Below are 16,246 nucleotides of genomic sequence, written 5' to 3'. Positions count from 1 at the left end.
GAAGTGTGGATATGGAGCCAGCAGAATCTGGGATGAGCTAATGTTCATTGTGTGTTGCATTCAATTCTGGATATCCTACTACAGGAAGGATGCGGAAGCTTTGGAGAGGGTGCAGAAGAGGTTTACCAGGATGCAACCTGGATTAGAGGGGGTGAGCTATAAGGGGAGGCTAGAAAAACATGGACTGTTTTCTCTGGAGGCTGAGGGGAAGACCTGACAGAAGTGTATAAAATTATGAGAGGCAGAGAGTTGAAATGTCTAATACTAGGGGGCAAGGATTTAAGTTGGGAGGGAGAAGGTTCAAAGGAGAAATGAGGGGCACGTTATTTTACACAGGGAGTTGTAATAGTCTGGAACGCACTGCCAGGGGTGGTGGTGGAGGCTGATAGGACAGGGGTGTTTAAGGGGCATTTAGATAAGCACATGGATTTGCAAGGACTGCAGGGATATGTGCCAAGGGCAGGGAGAAGGGATTAGTTTAATTTAATTACTGTACTGTTCTATGTTGGTCATGTCTGGGAGGTTTCAGACCAGAGACTCATACATGCTGGAGGAAAGCTGAGGCATTTTAAAACAAAACTTATTCATGGAATGAGGGGTGATCCTGGCTCTGCAATATTTATTTCCCATCCCCAATTGCCCAGAGGGCAGTTGAGAGTCAACCACATTGCTGTGGGTAATAAAATGTGAGGCTGGATGAACACAGCAGGCCAAGCAGCATCTTGAGATGCTGCTTGGCCTGCTGTGTTCATCCAGCCTCACATTTTATTATCTTGGAATCTCCAGCATCTGCAGTTCCCATTATCTCTGATACATTGCTGTGGGACTGGAGTCACACGTAGGCCAGACCAGTTAAGGATGGCACTTTCCTTCCCTAAAGGACATTAGTGAACCAGATGGGTTTTTCCAACAATGGATTTGTGGTCATCATTAGTGTCTTAATTTCAGATATTTTATTGAATTCAAATTCCACCATCTGCCATGTGGGATTTGAACCCAGGACCCCAGACTGGATTAGCAGTCCAGTGATAATACCACTAGTCCATCGCCTCCCCCACCTTACATTTGACAGAAACTCTGTCACCTGGAGATCCACCCGTGAGGAGAGAGTAACTACAGAGCCAGGCATCTCTTACGTTAATTTCCACTTGCTCGTTGGGATCCAATTCCACGGCCTGGCCAGCAGGGCTGTCCTCATCCTCCTTCAGTGGTTCTTTGTCAATTTGCTCCATGCGATCACTGTCTGTTGTGACCTTTACCCTCAGGACATGGAATGGAGTGGCTACCTCACCCACGCTCAGGAAGACGGGCTCCCCCTCGAACATCATGTTATCCATGGTGCCCTCTTTAAAGCCAGGAGGCTGGTAGTCTGGCGGAGTCACTGGACAAAGAACACAATGGGTGAAAACGAGCAATCGTCACATCTCTGTAATGCCAGCTCTTTTGCTGATTCTCTTCAATCCGTGTCCCTTCCTGCCAGTGGAATCAGTCTCCCCTTACTCACTCGATCGAAACCCCCTCATGATTTTGAACACCTCAGTTGAATCCTTCCCCTTGAACTGAGGTGACCTCATGTCGTTGGTGACATTATGAGAAACAGGTGGTCCTATTGCCATGTGGGATTTGAACCCAGGACCCCAGACTGGATTAGCAGTCATTATGGAGATTGGCGACATTATGAGAAATAGGTTGTCCTGGAGCGCGCTCAAATAGGGAGCAGCCTGGGATTGCTGGACGAGAGCTGTGAGACTCAGCAAGTCAATAAACTCCCAACACAAAGAAGCGCCATGTGAGGGTTAGGTTAAAAAGAGAAGAGATTATACAAATTAGGCCTGTTTTCTCTAGAACTTGGAAGGTTAACAGTGACCTGATTGAAGTCTTCCAAGATCTTTAACCGGAAAAAGCAGAGCACAGAAATTATTTTCATGGGTTGGCTGATTCTAGAACTCGGGGACACATTCTGAGAAATAGAGCCAGACCAATATCAGGAAGCATTGGCTGGTCCATGTTTGGAATTCTGTTCTACAAGTGGCAGTAGATGCTGGATCACTTATTAATTTTAAATCTGAGATAGATACATTTTTGTTAGAAGTCACAAAACACCAGATTATAGTCCGACATTTATACTTCCAGTTCTGAGGAAGGGTCACCAGACCCGAAATGTTAACTCTGATTCTTTTCTTCACAGAAGCTGCCAGACCTGCTGAGCTTTTCCAGCAACTTCTGTTTTTATTATAGTCCAACAGTGTTGCTCCTTCGTCAAGGTCCAAAAGCTTGTGATTCCAAATAAAGCTGTAGCAGCCTGTGACTGCTCAGGTGAAATAAAAATCATTAAGAAGGGAGGCTAGAAATACAGGTACAGCAACTGAAATAAACCAGGCATCAAAATTGGCCAAAATGCAATGTATGCTGGGAATGCCTGAGCCAAGATAGACACAGAGGCAAGTCCTTGCAAGAACCAAGCTCTGACAACTGAAGCCAGATAAGCACCAGAACACATCAGGAAGTGTGAACGGGCAATTTAACCCTTCATGACAAATAAACAACACTAGGTGCTTGGGGCAGACATCCAGGCCCCAACAGCAGAAGTGCCAAAGCAGTCACTATCAAGCAAGCCATCCGGAGCTATTAGCAGCATTCCGAGGTGATAACGCCGATTCGTTCGATACCTCTGATTTTGTCAAGTCCTTGGAAAGTTCCAGAAGGTAAACAGAAGGGTATAAGAACCCGGCCTGGCAGGATGCAGGACCCACCTACTCTCCAGCACTACTGAGAGGGATGTCATGGTACAGCAATGACTGGATCAGCTCGCCTTCTGACCAGAGAGAGAGAGAGAGAGAGAGAAAGAATCAACCTGTAAGGACAGGAATGGACTGAACAATTTGTCAGATCAGCAAAGTTACCAGTATCTGGGATGCATTTCAAGCTTCTAAAGAATCAGAGAGTTAGCAATAGAGTTGTTACAAGTGTAACATTTAACTCTTAACATTTGTCGTCTTCAAATACAGTTGCGAGCTGGTTCACTGACTGCAGACACGTGCTGTGTTTTCCTTCCCTGATACATGCTAAGGTGCCTGGGTAAACTAATATTGTGAACACTGGTCAAGGAGTCTGCGGGGTCTTGAGAGATACATTGCTCCAGACAATAAATCTGTTGGACCATAACCTGGTGTTCTGTGAGTTTTGACTTGTGTCCACCCCAGTCTACATTGTGACATTTCTGTTGGGCACAGGTATTAAAGGGTTTGAACTAAAGGAGAGTCTATGCAGATAGGCCCCAGAATGGCCATGAACCAAGTGAATGGCAGAACGGGCTCGACAGTCTGAATGGCAGGACATGCTTGATGGGGCTGAATGGCCTCTCCCGTTCCTAGTTTCACCTCTATCTCACGTTGTGCACCCTATTACAATGGAGGCCTTGGCAACCTTCCTAAAGCGATATGGACACAATGCTGTGGCCGGCAGCAGAACTCATGATTCATGAGAGAGTGGGAACTGCAGATGCTGGAGAATCTGAGATAACAAGGTGTAGAGCTGGACGAACAGGCCCAGCAGCAGTGGAGCAGGAACGCTGACATTTCAGGTCAGATCCCTTCTTCAGAAATGTCAGCTTTCCTGCTCCTCTGATGCTGCTTGGCCTGCTGTGTTTCTCCAGCTCCACACCGTGTTATCTCATGATTCATGAAGGGTTTTGCAGCTACCCTTGAGAGTGCAGGGCATCAACAAAAAAACTGAACCACAGTGAGTAATGCTGGCACGCAGCCTTGCTGTGTTTATTCTGCGTATTCTGGAGATTATTGTTGCAATACACTATGCTACTGCCAATCAGCCATGATAAATTGTTATTGTGTACACTTAGAGCTATACAGCGCGGAAACAACTTTAGTATAACTCATCCGTGCCAGACATCCTAAATTAATCTTGTCCCACTTGTCAGCACTTGGCCCATATCCCTCTAAACCCTTCCTATTCGCGTACCCATCCCGATGCCTTTTAAATGCTGTAATTGTACCAGCCTCCACCACTTCCTCTGGTACTTGTTCCATACACGCACCACCCTCTGTGCGAAAAAGTTTCCCCTCAGGTCCCTTTTAAATCTTTACCCTCTCATCTTAAACCTATGCCCCTCCAGTTTTGGACTCTCCCACCCTGGAGGGAAAAGACCTTGTCTATTCACCCTACCCATGCCCCTTCTAATTTTATAAACCTCTATAAGGTCACCCCTCAGCCTCCGACACTCCAAGGAAAATAGCCCCATCCTACTCAGCCTCGCCCTGTGGCTCAAACCCTTCAACATCCTCTTAATCTTTTCTGACCCTTTCAAGTTTCACAACATCCTTCTTATAGCAGGGAGACCAGAATTGCACACATTATTCCAAAAGTGGCCTGTACAGCCACAACATGACCCTCCCAACTCCGAGACTCAACGCACTGACCAATAAAGGCAAGTGTACCAAACACCTTCTGCCTGCGACTCCACTTTCAAGGAACTTTGAACCTGCCGCCCAAGGTCTCTTTGATCAGCAACACTCCCCAGGGCATTACGATAAAGTGTATAAGTCCTGCCCTGGTTTGCCTTTCCCCACAGTGCAGCACCTCACATTTATTTAAATTAAACCCCATCTGCCACACCTCGGCCCATTGGCCCATCTGATCAAGGTCCCATTTTACTCTGAGGTACCCTTCTTTGCTGCCCACTACACCCCCAATTTTGGTGTTATCTGAAAACTTACTAACCGCACCTCTTATGCTTACATCCAAATCTTTTAAATAAATGACAGAAAGTACGGGACCTAGCACCGATCCTTGTGGCACAGCATTGGGTCACAGCCACCAGTCTGAAAAGGCGGACTGCATTCCTGTTCATGGGCGCTGTTGCTGTAGTGATGCTGATAGGAGATTAGAAAGTCTCATCATTACTAACATCACAAGGCAAGCCACTGGTTTTTTGGTGGGGGGGGGGTGCGTGGGGGTGATGGAGGAAAGAGGTAAACATGCACACGGCGACACAGTGTTACCTTCGTCATAATAAGACAGCTTCATTTTGAGGCAGATATCATTAGGAAGGGGCCCCAGGCTCTGCATCAGAACGTAGAGCTTGCGAATGAGCAAGATGCTGGCTTTCTTCGTGTCTGAACAGCTCATGGTGGTGCTGATCTTCTTGTTGTTGCTGCAGAAACACATACAAGGTAATACGATGAAAGTGGAGCAGGCTGTTCAGCCCCTCGAAGCCTGCTCTGCATTCTCCCCCTACTGCCCCGAGGCCCCTTTGACTCGATCATCTGCCTCAGCCTGAGAAATAAGCAATGACCGCTCGCTTGGGAGCAGGATTTCACAGAATCACTGACAGAAAAACTTCTCTTCATCCCTGTCTTAAGCAGGTGACCTCGCATGTAGGGGCCCTTAGAAAATCTCACTGGAATCAGGCAGAGTCGCCATGGTTTGGTGAAAATAAAATTGTGTGTGGTGAATTGATTGGAGTTAAAAATGACAGTTTCACACAAAGCAGGAAACCTAAAGGCGAGACTGTGAGATTTACACCACACACTAAGCTGGTGAGCTGGGCAGGGGCGGGGGCGGGAACTCGCAGGGATTGTGTCAAACAAGGCTATCATCTTCAACATCAGGAATACAGGCATTTGCACCATTTCATTCTTAGCTGGAGTACCTATGATTTCCATCGTGTCATTTTCAGCTATGTCTTCAGATGCCTGGCGCTCTGAGTTCTGGAAATCCCTCCCTAAACTTCTCCATGTCTCTTATTCCTTCCTTAAGATCTTACTATTAAAAAAATGGCACCTTGGACTGAGCTCATGGTCACCTATCCACAACATCTCTTTCTGGGATTCAGGGTAAGGTTTTGTTTGATATTGATTGTGAGAGGAGACTGTGTTTCATGTGTGTGTTTCTTTTGTGTGTGTGTGTGTGTGTGCATGTGAGAATGTGCATGAGAGAGACTGTGTGTGTGTGTGTGTGTGTGTGTTGTGTGTGTCTGTGTGTGTGCATGTGAGAATGTGTATGAGAGAGACTGTGTGTGTATGTGAGAATGTGCATGAGAGAGACTGTGTGTGTGTGTGTGTGTGTGTGTGTGTGTGTGTGTGTGTGTAGGGGTGAATCCACAAAGCTAGACTGCAAAACCAACCCTGTAAAGACACTGCCTATCAATGCCCTCTTCACTCACTGAAGTGGCCTGTAGAAACCACTGAAGTTCCAACAATGTGGGAGCCCTCTCCAATAACTCTGACGGTTCAAGCTTCCTGCTCAATCAGAAAAGACCTGCCGTCAATGTTATTAGAATTTGGGTTCTTCAACATCAATTTATGGTTGTTAAGCGAGAAGCAAATCAGACAAGTCACAAGTTGTTTTTCTTCTTTTACGGGACGTGGGCATTGCTGTGAGAAACGCTATGCTGCTCATCCCTGTCTCTATTTGAGTTACCTTCTGGAATACATCAGCGAAGGCCATTTCAGACAGCAGTCAGGAATCAACGGATTGTAAGAGAGTCAATATAACATCTTTATTCAAGTAGGGAGGGAGAGGAAACAGGAAACTATAGGATAGCTAGCCTAAAGTCTGATATAGAGTAATCACTGGAGTCCATTGTTACAGAGGTTATAGTAGGCTAAATCATGTGATCAAGAAGGGTCAAACATAGAAAATTGATGAAGAAGTAGGCCATTCAGCCCTTTGAACTTGTGCTACTATTCAATATGATCACAGCTGATCATATAATCTCAGTATCCCGCTCCTGCTTTCTCTCCACACCCCTCGATCCCTTTAGCTGCAGGGCCAGGTCCAGCACCCTCTTGAATTTACTAACGATCTGGCCCCAGCAGCTTCTTGTGGGAGAGAATCCCACAGGTTCACAGCTCTCCGAGTGAGGAAATTCCTCATCTCAGTCTTGAATGGTTTACCCCTTATTCTTAGACTGTGACCATCTAGTTCTGGAGTTCCCCAACAGTGGGACTGTTCTTCCCACATCTAGCCTATGCAGTCCCATCAGGATTTTATATGTTTCTACGAAATCCGCCTGTGCACCTATTCTTCTAAATTACAGCGAGTACAAGCCCAGTCGATCCAGTCTTTCCTCAGGTGTCAGTCCTGCCATCCCAGGAATCAGTCTGGTGAACGTTTGCTGGACTCCCTCAACAGCAAGAATGTCCTTCCTCAGATCAAAAACTGCACACAATACTCAACCTGTGGCCTCATCAAGGCCCTGGATAACTGCAACAAGACATCCCTACTCCAATACTCAAATCCTCTCGCTTTGAAGGAGATCATGCCATTTGCTTTCCTCACTACCTGATGTACTTGCCTTGGATTTGCAAAGGCATTTGATGATCACGGCACAAGATGCGACAGGGAATACATTGGCATGGTTAAAGGACTGGGTAGGCTAATAGTCAGCAGAGAGTAGGGGTAAATGGTCTTTTTCATTTAGCAGGCTATCATTAGTAGAGTGTACAATCTAAGGTGTGTTGTGTATAAACTATCATTTATTTCAGAGTCTGCATTTGGAAGCCGCGACATTTGGGTTTTAGTCTATATGTGTGAGGGGTTTAATGATTAACTTGCTGGAGCCATGATTCTCTTTGAACCAGCATGAGATAGCGATTGATCCATGGCTGATACTGGGTACTTTTCCAGCAAACACCAAAGTGTTTCAAATAGTTTTTTTTTGTTTAAGGGAAACCCATAGCTTGGAAAGTTGCTGTTTTGAATCCACAGAAGCCCTGCTTGAGGTAACATGTACAAAACAGTTTCTCCCAGAGAAAAAAAAGAGTTAGTTTTGAAAGGTTAAGAAATAGATTACATAGTGTTTGGTTAGAACCCTGAAGTGGTTCTTCCAAGATCAGAAAGTCTGAGCTCTTAGCTGTGCGAATAATCAAGGCTATCAAGGTCTCAAAGGAGGAGCTGAACAAAAATCTTAAATTAAGGTAGGAGAAAATTACTGCAGACGCAGCAGCTCAAAAGAAGAGTAATCTAGACTCGAAATGTTGGCTTGCTCTCCCTCCACGCATGCTGCCCTAACCCGCTGTGATCGCCAGCACTTTTTGTTAACAGCTAGAATATAGAATATCTTTCATTGTCACAGGTACACAAGTACCGAAGTACAGGTGTACAGGAGTGAAGAGTTTAAATGTCACTCCATATGGCGCCATCTTATGTACAAAATACCTAGGTACAATTCTTAGATACAAAATGTAGAAACAAAGGGGAGAAACAAAGACAAAAAAGAGTTACATTACTTTGGGAGCCCACAACCCAATGGTCTCAATGTGGACTTTACCAGTTTCAAAAACTCCCTACGCCCGGCCTCATCCCGTGACCACCCCTCCCTTTCATCCCAGCCTCCTTGACCTGACACAACCTGTCTATCTTCTCTCCCACCTACCCACCCCTCCGACCTCACTGACCAATCCCCACCACTGCCTACCTGCAATCACCTATCACCATCCCACCTACCTTCACCAGCCATGCCCCTCCTCTCGCTATTTATTTTGGAGCTCCCTTCATCCTCCCCGATTTCTGAAGCAGGGTCCTGATCCAAAACGTCAGCTTTCCTGCTCCTCTGATGCTGCCTGGCCAGCTCCACAGTGTTATCTCTGCATTACCTTACATTTGTTCATAGTATAAGTTAGAAAAATGAGAACATGCTTAAAAAGATAAGCACTGCAGACTGTCCATAAAGGGCCCGCAGCAGATCAGCGCGGGAGGCTTCCACATATGGTCTGCCTGGGCTAACAAGGTGCTGAGTGCCTGCACTGGTCCCCAGTCCAACTACTGTCCCACTCTACTCGGGAGTCTCCGGTCCGCTATAGAAGTGATAGAGAAATGAACTCTCTCAGGTAATATAGTACTAGAAACTGTTGCGAAGTTGGGTAGAGTACTTGTGGATTAGAAGGTAGGACTTTAGAATTTGTTTGCAAAATGATAGGGGGAAGTGTGTGTGGTCCCTTTAAGAAATGATGTGCTTTTTCTAGGCTTAGAGATTTTAAAAAAGTCTGCGAGCAGCAGTAGGAACAGAGAATTCCTGAACGAAACATTTGTATCAAAAGGCTGTATGGTTAGCAACCCAGGCAGTCGTCTTGTTTTGTTACTAAGGCAACCAGTTTGAATCAACTAATTAATTTAAAACAGGAATTTAAAAACTAAAAACCAATCAAATTTAAATCTAAGATAATAAAATGTGAGGCTGGATGAACACAGCAGGCCAAGCAGCATCTCAGGAGCACAAAAGCTGACGTTTCGGGCCTAGACCCTTCATCAGATTTAAATGATTTAAATAAATTCATCAAATTTAAATCTGATGGTTTTGACCACCTAGGGCCAATCCTATTGTAAGAAACTGATAAGTCATCAAGGGTATAGAAGAACAGGGTATTTGAAAATTGGTAAGACAGCAACTACCATCTGTTAGAGTTAACAACCCCACTGGCTCTCTTAGAATTCTCTAAGTGCTCAGAAAACCAACATTTGGTTCAAGGTGCAGCAGTACTCTTAGCTAATATTCCTGACACAGGAATTTGATGAAGAAATGTGTTCCTGACTGAAGAACAACAGAGAAGGAACACAACATGCTAGCAGGCTTATCCTGGCTGTAATTTTGAGACAGGAAGTTCCATGTTTTATTTATTAATTTGGTTTATATAAGTGGGAGTCGTACTCATTGGAACAGATTACCATTAGACTTCTGTTTCATTTGAGAACAGTGAGTAGTTGAGGGGAAAATGTTCGGTTTGTCAGTAGTTCTGTTAATTTGTTCACTGTTAGAGTTAGATAAATAAATTGTTACTTGTTGATTATAGAGTGACTGTCAGGAGCTCATTTCATTTAACTTCTCCTTTATAGCAGCTTGAGGGTGAGAAGTAGGTCATGCCATTTTTCACGTTTCTTTTAACAGATTACAGAGTAGACTGAGCCTCTCTGGGTGTTTTGGTTTTAGTTACGGGGAGCTGGGGGTGGGTGGATTGACCTCCGCTTTGTAACAAAACTAATGGTGTTTGGATAGATTGGGTTCTATCATGTTTCAAAACCTTTCAAGCTGTGTAACATGTAAAGGATTTATCTTTGATTTCTTTCGTGCCATAAACATCTGCTTTATTGTTAAAACAAAATGAGTGCAGTGAAGGACCCCTCACTAAATCATGGGGAGGTGGCAGTGTTGTGGTAACCTCATTGAATAGGAATCCAGAATCCCTGGTTAATGTTCTGGGGTCATGGGTTCAATCCCACTCTGGCAAAATTCGGGGGATTCAATAAAAATCTGGAATAAAAGCGAGCCACGTGCAAACACTGAACCATGTTGCTGATTGTCATCTCATTAAATAACAACCTTTGGAAAAGCCTGGTTTACAAGTGGCTCTAACCTCTAGCAATGTTTTTAAAATCTTAACTCGGGGCAATTGGGGATGGACATTTTGGCCAACATCACCCGCATCTCAGGAACAAATTTAAAAAGAACAAAACAAAACGTGAGCAATCAAGCCAGATTTTAGTCGGGGATCCGTCTCGTCCCTTAACAATGTCAGCTGGGATCATAACAGAGGCAGATCCCGGATTGTGAGTGGGTTGCATTATGCAAGTTGAATTGTACGCAAGTCGGAACACAATGCAGGGAAGTGAAAAGGAGTACAGGAAATGTCCAAAGGTCAGGTCTCTAAGATGACCACCATGTATGGAATCATATTCGTAAGTTGGACATTTGCACATCAGGGACCGACCATCAATACCACATGGATCAGTGTAGGGGCCTCCACTATTTCCAGTCACGTCAATGACACAGATGCAAGGGCTAAATGCATCACAGCTAAATTTGCCAAAGATAGGTTGGAAAGGCAAGAGGAAGAGACAGCCTGCAAAGGGGTGCAGTAAAGGGGCCAAAGTCTTGGCATGGAATGGAAAAAATGTGAACTTGCCCACTTAGGCAAAGTGACATGCTGCTTCCTCAATACGTCAAAAGCATATATTTACCTGAGTGACTCAGACTGCCTGAGGGAGCAGTAGTATCAGCACATCTTGGAGTCTTGGAGTCATACAGCACCGAGACAGACCCTTCAGTCCATCAGTCCAAGTCAAACATAATCCCAAACTAAACTAGTCCCACCTGCCTACTCCCGGCTCATATTCCTCCAAAATTTTCCTATTCATGTAAATATCCAAATGTCTTTTCTAAGTCGTAATTCTCCCATACCGACCACTTCCTCAGGGAGTTTGTTCCACACATAAACCATCCTCGGTGTAAAATATTTGCCTCGAGTTTTTTTTAAATATCTCTCCTCTTACCTTGAAAATGTTCCCCCTAGTCTTGAAATTCCCCACCCTAGGGGAAAGACATCTACCATTAACCCTATCTATACCCTTCATTATTTTATAAACTTCAACCAGATTGCCTGTCACCCTCCGACGCTCCAGTGAAAAAAATCCCAGCCTATCCAGACTTTCTTTACAACTCAAACCTTCCCTCACCCGGCAACATCCTGGTAAATCTGTTCTGAAACACTCCAGCTTAATGATATCCTTCCTATAAGTGTGCGACCAGAACTGGACTTTGAAGAGGCCTCGCTAATGCCCCACACAACTTCAACACGACGTCCCATTACGTAACTAAACACTCGCGCATAGACAAAGCAAAACAACCCGCCCCGTTAACCAGAGACAGGAAGCTGGAGGTGGAAGCCTACCTTGCGAAGTCCATGGTGGGCCCACTCGTCAGGTACTTGAACTTAAACTGGTAACACTCCGTGATTGTCTGGAACGAAAGCACTGGGTGGTAAACAATAGGCATTCACGTTCCCCTCCACGGAGTGTGGTGCAACTGAAGATGCAAATTTATCTTCCCCCAGCGCCCTGCCAGTTCAGAATGGAAGAAACGCCAGCCGTTTGGGAACGTGACATCTCATAGACTGACAGTGGCGGTACAGCACAGAGGAGGGTATTCAGCCCATCGTGTCCGCACCAGCTATCTGACGACATTAATCCTCTTTTTGGCTTATAACCTTAGAAGTTACGGTAACGCAAGTGAATACCTAACTAGTGCTTCAATGTTAGGAGGGTTTCTGACTCAGCCAGGCAATGAGATTCAAAATTCCACCAGCCTCTGAGGGAAAATACTTCTCTGAACGTTACCTTAAATCCATGCCTCCACTTAGTAACCCCTCAACCAAGAGAAACAGCGCCCTCCTATGCCTCTCAAGACCTTATCTACCTTTATCAGGTCCCCTCTCAACTTGTGCTGCTCCAAGGGAAACAATGGGATGTGGGGACAATGGGGAGAAATGGTGCTTAGGCATATCACAAGCCACGGTCTGTTCTAATGTTCCAGCAGACACAATTGGCTAAATGGCCTCCCCATGCTCTGAATTTCTATGACAACAAAGGAACAACTGTGCAGGTGAGAACGGCAGAGAAACGTAGTACAAATAAATGCGTTCAGACACGGAGAAAGGAAAGATAGTTCAACATGGTAGCACTGGCACAGTGGGCAGTATTTGGGCTTTTGAGCGTCTTCGCTCTAGGTTAGTGGCATTCTTTTCTCTGTCTCCATTTCATCTTTCTTTCTTCCTTGATCTTCAAGGTCTGAGTGGTGTCGGTGGGGCGGAGGCAGCAGTATGGATTGGGACTCTTCCGTGCCTAAAGCACGGTAGGCCTGGAGCCTGGACTCTCGACCCGGGCAGTAAGGCAGCTGAGCCTGAAATAAGGAATCCTCTGAGTCAATGTTGCCGTAGCCGGAGCGGGAACTCCTTGAGGCCTGGAACACCTCGCACAGACCTTATAGAAACCCTGCAGCCACGTTTGAGTCCTAAACTGAGCAGAAGATGAATTTACTCGAAAGAAAGAGAAGGATGGGGGAGGGAATCAAGCAACGAGGGCGTGAGCAAGAGAAGGCGGGAAACTGCAGGCAGACGGGATGAGAAATGCAAGCAGAAAGGGGGAGGAAATGAGAGGAGGATGCAAAAAGGAAGAAGAACATGAAACATAGAGAAGGAGAAGGGTTGCAGTGAGTGAATGGAAGTAGAGACAGAAAACCACAGAAGGGAAGCTCAAGTCAAATAGGAAAAGTGAGAAGGAAGAAGATGGAAAACACTGGAAACCCTTTAGCAGTGGACACCAAAAATGAATGTACAAGTGAAATTGTGTACTGGAGCCAGATCTTCAATATAGGTTTGGTTTCCCCACTGTGAATACGCTAACGAATAGTATTCCGAAATTACCTGAGGATCTTCCTCATTTGTGTAGATCTGTGGATCAAAGCAAACACGCAAAGGCATAAGCAAACCCTTGGTCACAGACCAGCGAGTGGAAGTCAGGTGTTTCGAAACAAAGATAATGCCAACAAAATACTCACGGCTAAAATCAGCATTCGCAGCTGTTAAAAGGAAGGTAGAACATAGTTTTAATCGGAGTAAATATTTCCGTAGCTGCTAATAATGCATTATTACATAAAAATTAAACTTTTAATTTAATATATTTTGCCTCACTCACGCCAAATGCCTTTGTTTCAATGTGTCAGTCCTACAGCCCAGCAGGTAGAGCCCTAGCTTCAGACAGTGGGAGCCTGACTTCCGAAGCCTGGCATTCCCAGCGCCCGGATTGAGGGAATTGTTGTCTTGTTTGAAAACAGCTTCCGTGGCGGTCCTCTTAGATGGTTCAAAATGCTCCCAAGGGTCACAAACGCTCACAGCAAAGGAGCACGCCAAGATTTAACTCCCCAACTGGAATCAGTCCACAGGCCGTGAGGCCATGCTCCTTCCCCAGGTTGAAAAGCCGAAACTGAGGCAAAGAGGGTCTAGTACAGACAGTCGTAAAGTGCTGATCTGAAGTAACGGACAAGCTCCTGCGTGACCGCTCAGTCTTGGTGAACTGATCCATATTCAAGAACTCAGCGGCTAACCACCGCGAGCATGCCAGAGACTTCATTGGTAAGGGTGCAGAGGGCTGCGTGCCAAAGAAATTAATCCGAATGGTCCCTAACCAGAAACCACAGATGAACCACGAGATCCGATCTGAAATAACTCCACAGAGGCTGATATCCTAACATCAACTCACTCTTTATTTCCTCATGAACAGTCCTTGACTTTGGTTATACCTCTTCAGAGTCAGCTACCAGACTGTCAGCATCTGTGGCACTCCTCTCCTTTATAGTCTGTCTGCCAGGGCTTCCTGATTGGGGCTGTTAATCTGGTCCAACCAGGGAACTCAGATTCTAAGAGGTCCCACTGATTGACCTCATTCCAGTCACTAACACACTCCCTACTGAAGTCCAGGTCTGAGGGGTTCAAGTTGGGGGGCCCTGAGCTTCACAGGAAATCTAGGTACAATCTTCGCAAAGCCATCAGGGAGACCAAGAAACAATACCAGACTGAACTAGAGTCCCAGACTAACCACACAGACACATGCTGACTGTGACAAGGCTTACACAATATAACGGGCTACGAAGCAAAGTCTAGTACAATTGCTGACAACAATGCATGGCTCCCCGATCACCTCAATGCATTCCATGCTCATTTTGAACAGAAGATCAGTGAAATGATGCCAGGTACCCACAGTCACCACCGCAGTTGTCAAATCGGCCTTCTTCAGGATGAACCCTTGGAAAGTGAGCGGCCCAAATGAATCCCCGACCGTGCACTCTGATCCTGTACAGACCAGCTGATGAGCATCTGCAGACATCTTCAATCTCTCCTTACTACGATGTGAGGGTCCCACTTGCTTCGAGAAAATGACCACTATCCCGGTGCCAAAGAAAAAGCAGGCAGCGTGCCTTAATGGCTACCACCCAGTGGCTCTGACATCCATCGTTATGAAGTACTTCGAGAAGTAAGTCATGGCACACATCAACTCCAGCCTCTCAGATTGCCCTGAACCACAACAATTCACCTACTGTCACAACAGATCCATGGCAGGCGCCATTTCCCTGGTCGTACACTCATCCCTGGAACATCTGGGTGACAAGGATGCCTATGTCAGGTTCCTCTTTATTGATTTTAGTTCAGCCTTCAACACCATAATTCCAAAAAAACTCATCTCCAAACTGGAGATCTAGAGCTCTGCTCCCCCCTCTGTATCCTTGATTTCCTGACCCACAGGCTATAATCAGAAAGGGTGTAGAACAACATCTTCTCCACAGTAATCCTCAAAGCTGGTGTACTGTGAGGCTGCATGCTCAGCCCCCTTACTGTACTCCTTATACACTCATGACTGTGGCCAAATTCAGCTCTAACTCAATTTACAAATTTGCTGATGACACTGTTGTTGTGCGTCGGATCTGAAACAACGCCGAGACAGCGTATGGGAAAGAGATAGACAGCTTAGTGGCACGGTGTTAAGACTAAATCTCTCCCTCAACATCAGCAAAATAAAGAAGCTGGTCACCGACTTCAGGAAGCAGACGGAGGGCACTCTGCCTGTATCAATGGAACCGAGATGAAGATGGGCAACAGCTAGGAGTAAATATCACCAACAAACTGTCCTGGTCCATCCACATCAATGCTACAGTCAAGAGAGCACAGCAACGCCTCTACCTCCTCAGGAGGCGAAGGAAGTTCAGCATGTCCACAAAAACTCTCACCAATTTTTACAGACGTGCCATAGAAAACATCCTATCTGGATGCATCGCAGCTGGGTAGGACAATTGCTCTGCCCTCCCGCGTGAAATTACAGAGAACACAACACGGTCCACCATGCAAACTAGCCTCCCTTCCAGTGACTCTGTCTACACTTCAAGCTGCCTCAGGAAAGCAGCCAACATAATCAAATATCCCTCCCACCCTGGTTATAATCTCTTCCACCGTCTTCCTTCAGGCAAACGATGCAACAGACAGAATACGTACCTACAGATTCAAGAACAGCTTCTTCCCTGCTGTTATCAGATTTATGAATGGACCTCTTATTTTTGGAGCTGATCTTTCTCTGTGCCTCCTCTGTAGCCATAACGCTGTATTCTGTTCTATCACCCCGAGGAACTTATGTAAGGTAGGATTTGTCTGGCTAGCACATAAAATAACATTTTCCACCGTATCTCTGTGCACGTGACAATAATAAATTAAACAAAATTAAATCTGGGTCACTGTCGTATTGCTGTTTGTAGGATCTCACTACTGCACACACTGTAACATTGAGTGGACGTTAGTGAAAATAAATGCCCCACTTTGTCAGCTCTGACGATGTCCTGAGGTCAGGAAAAGTGAGGCGCATATGCATATTATTTTACCACACATGGTATTTGGCAGTTTAAGACCATGAA

General features: G+C 45.6%; 1 protein-coding gene across 1 annotated transcript in view; it reads right to left on the bottom strand.

Annotated features, from left to right (window-relative positions):
- The window catches only part of hormad1 (HORMA domain containing 1), a 49,329-nt gene that overhangs the window by 14,615 nt on the left and 18,468 nt on the right, over positions 1-16,246 (bottom strand). Inside the window, exons 6-10 of the mRNA XM_059643033.1 lie at positions 13,349-13,369; positions 13,215-13,241; positions 11,685-11,752; positions 5,019-5,170; positions 1,137-1,381 (exon numbers count right to left, since the gene is read on the bottom strand). Of these exons, the coding sequence (XP_059499016.1) occupies positions 1,137-1,381; positions 5,019-5,170; positions 11,685-11,752; positions 13,215-13,241; positions 13,349-13,369 (513 nt within the window). The remainder of the gene's footprint in view (positions 1-1,136; positions 1,382-5,018; positions 5,171-11,684; positions 11,753-13,214; positions 13,242-13,348; positions 13,370-16,246) is intronic.

This window comes from Stegostoma tigrinum, chromosome 47 (genome assembly GCF_030684315.1).
Source record: "Stegostoma tigrinum isolate sSteTig4 chromosome 47, sSteTig4.hap1, whole genome shotgun sequence".
NCBI lineage: Eukaryota > Metazoa > Chordata > Chondrichthyes > Orectolobiformes > Stegostomatidae > Stegostoma > Stegostoma tigrinum.
The sequence above is the reverse complement of the archived record's forward strand: the minus strand, read 5'-3'. Positions and strand labels throughout refer to the sequence as shown.